Source organism: Nuphar pumila, chromosome 10 (assembly GCF_984573655.1).
Source record: "Nuphar pumila chromosome 10, dmNupPumi1.hap1.1, whole genome shotgun sequence".
Classification (NCBI taxonomy): domain Eukaryota; kingdom Viridiplantae; phylum Streptophyta; class Magnoliopsida; order Nymphaeales; family Nymphaeaceae; genus Nuphar; species Nuphar pumila.
In genome coordinates this window covers 85,224,053-85,225,977 of record NC_143258.1, presented here as the reverse complement: position 1 = coordinate 85,225,977, position 1,925 = coordinate 85,224,053, and the positions used below count along the sequence as shown (strand labels likewise).

The 1,925-nt window shown below is 49.1% G+C and overlaps 1 protein-coding gene across 1 annotated transcript; it reads left to right on the top strand.

The window, feature by feature from the left end:
- The first annotated feature begins 834 nt into the window (after positions 1 to 834).
- On the top strand, positions 835 to 1,632 carry LOC149827156 (uncharacterized). Its single transcript, XM_090018450.1, has one exon. The coding sequence runs from the start codon at positions 835 to 837 to the stop codon at positions 1,630 to 1,632; it is 798 nt and encodes a 265-aa protein (XP_089874576.1).
- Positions 1,633 to 1,925: the final 293 nt, after the last annotated feature.

The window sequence follows — 1,925 nt, the reverse complement described above, 5'->3', positions numbered from 1 at the left end:
CAGGCTCCGGAGCAGGGGGTCTCTTTCGAGAAATTCTTAAAGTTGGATCCCCCTGTTTTTTCCAGTGGAGCAGACCCGGATGAGGCAGAATATTGGGTCAGTGAGATTGAGCGAGTCTTTGACGTCCTCACAGTTCCTGAGGAGAAAAAGATTTTATTTGGGTCCTTTCGTTTAAAGGATGAGGCTCGTATTTGGTGGGATACCACCCGCATGATTCGTTTCTCAAGCATCGGCATTGTGCCTTGGGAGACCTTCAGAAAGGCATTTCTCGACAATTATTTTCTCCCTCGTGTAAGGGAGAAAAAGAAGATTGAGTTTTTGGAGCTGTGTCAGGGCAGCTCGACTTTGAATGAATATGCGGCCAAGTTTCAACAGCTGGAGAGGCATTGTCCCAACCTCTTCGAAGATGAGCGTGAATGGGTAAGGAAGTTTATCAGAGGCCTGAAGGAAGGACTCAAGCACAAAGTTCTTACTAACATGCCTGCAACCTTAGCAGCGGTTGTCGAGACAACTGCTTTCCTCAATGACGAATGGGAACGTTCCAAGAGCATTCAGACCCAGAAGCCACCTTTGACAGGTGGCGATCGAAGACGGATGCAGCCACGCAGTCAGGCCAAGCAACCGTTGTTGCCTGTCAAAATTGAAGGAGGTAAGCAGCCAGTTCTGCCTGTAAAGATGGAAGGAGAGAAACTGTCAAGTCCCCCGACAAAAAGGCAGCGAAACCAGTACCGTCCGCCATGACGACCTCCTAGTGGAGCTTGCGGTAAGTGTGGGAGATTTCACGCAGGCCAACCTTGTCCCCGCGAGACAGGCGACTGTTTATATTATGGCAAGATGAGCCATTTCATCCGCGATTGCCGCAAGAAGGCGGCAAACGAATTCAGGCAGGCCACTGGTGCGTCCCTGCCTCCCCTGCAGCTGCAGGCACCATCATTGACCCAGCCAGAGCAGCCACAGACCAACGGCGTGAAGAAAGCTCATGCGCGAGTCTATACAGCTACGACCGAGCAGTTGACTAAAGAAGATCTCGTGCAAGGTACGATTTTAGTTGCATATCGTGCAACTTTTGTTCTTTTCGATTGTGGTGCCACTCACACGTTTATTTCTGCAAGTTTTGCTGCACAATTGAAATTGCCTGTATCTCGATTAGACTCTGCTTTAGATGTTTATAATCCGATCGGGAAGAATACAATTTGCGTCACCTACTTGCCAGATTTAGATGTGCTCGTGGCCGAGCGACATATGCCAGCCTGTGCCATTCTGCTCGAGATGTCTGAGTTTGATATTGTCCTGGGCATGGATTGGTTGCACAAATACCATGCCAAGGTTTTATGCCGTGAGGGTAGAATTGCTCTGTCTCCTCCAGGCTCTTCGAGGGTGCAATTTCGGATTCCACGGCCGGTGCGGGAGACTAAGATGATCTCAGCATTTCAAGCGCAGAGCTTCTTACGGAAGGGATGTTCCGCTTTTCTCGTGAATCTTATTCAGTCAGTTGAGACACTTATCCCCCTGGGCGAGTTGGATATAGTACGCGATTACCCCGACGTTTTCCCCAAGAGTTGCCTGGTCTTCCTCCTCCCCGAGAGGTGGAGTTTTGTATTGACTTGTTGTCCGGCACCGCACCCATCTTGAAGGCTCCGTACCGTATGGCGTCTGCAGAGCTTAAAGAGCTGAAAAAGCAGCTTCAGGAGCTTATGATTCAGGGGTTTATTCGCCCTAGTGTGTCACCCTGGGGGGCTCCTGTTCTGTTCGTGAAAAAGAAGGACGGATCTTTGAGGTTGTGCATTGATTATTGAATACTCTACTAGGTCACGATCAAGAATAAATATCTGTTACCGCGTATTGAGGATTTGTTCGATCAACTACAGAAAGCTAGGGTCTTCTCCAAGATTGATCTTAGATCCGGATATCATCAGCTTCGGATC

Coding starts and splice junctions, on each gene's coding strand:
- LOC149827156 (XM_090018450.1), top strand. CDS start 835: ATGAGCCATTTCATCCGCGATTGCCGCAAGAAGGCGGCAAACGAATTC.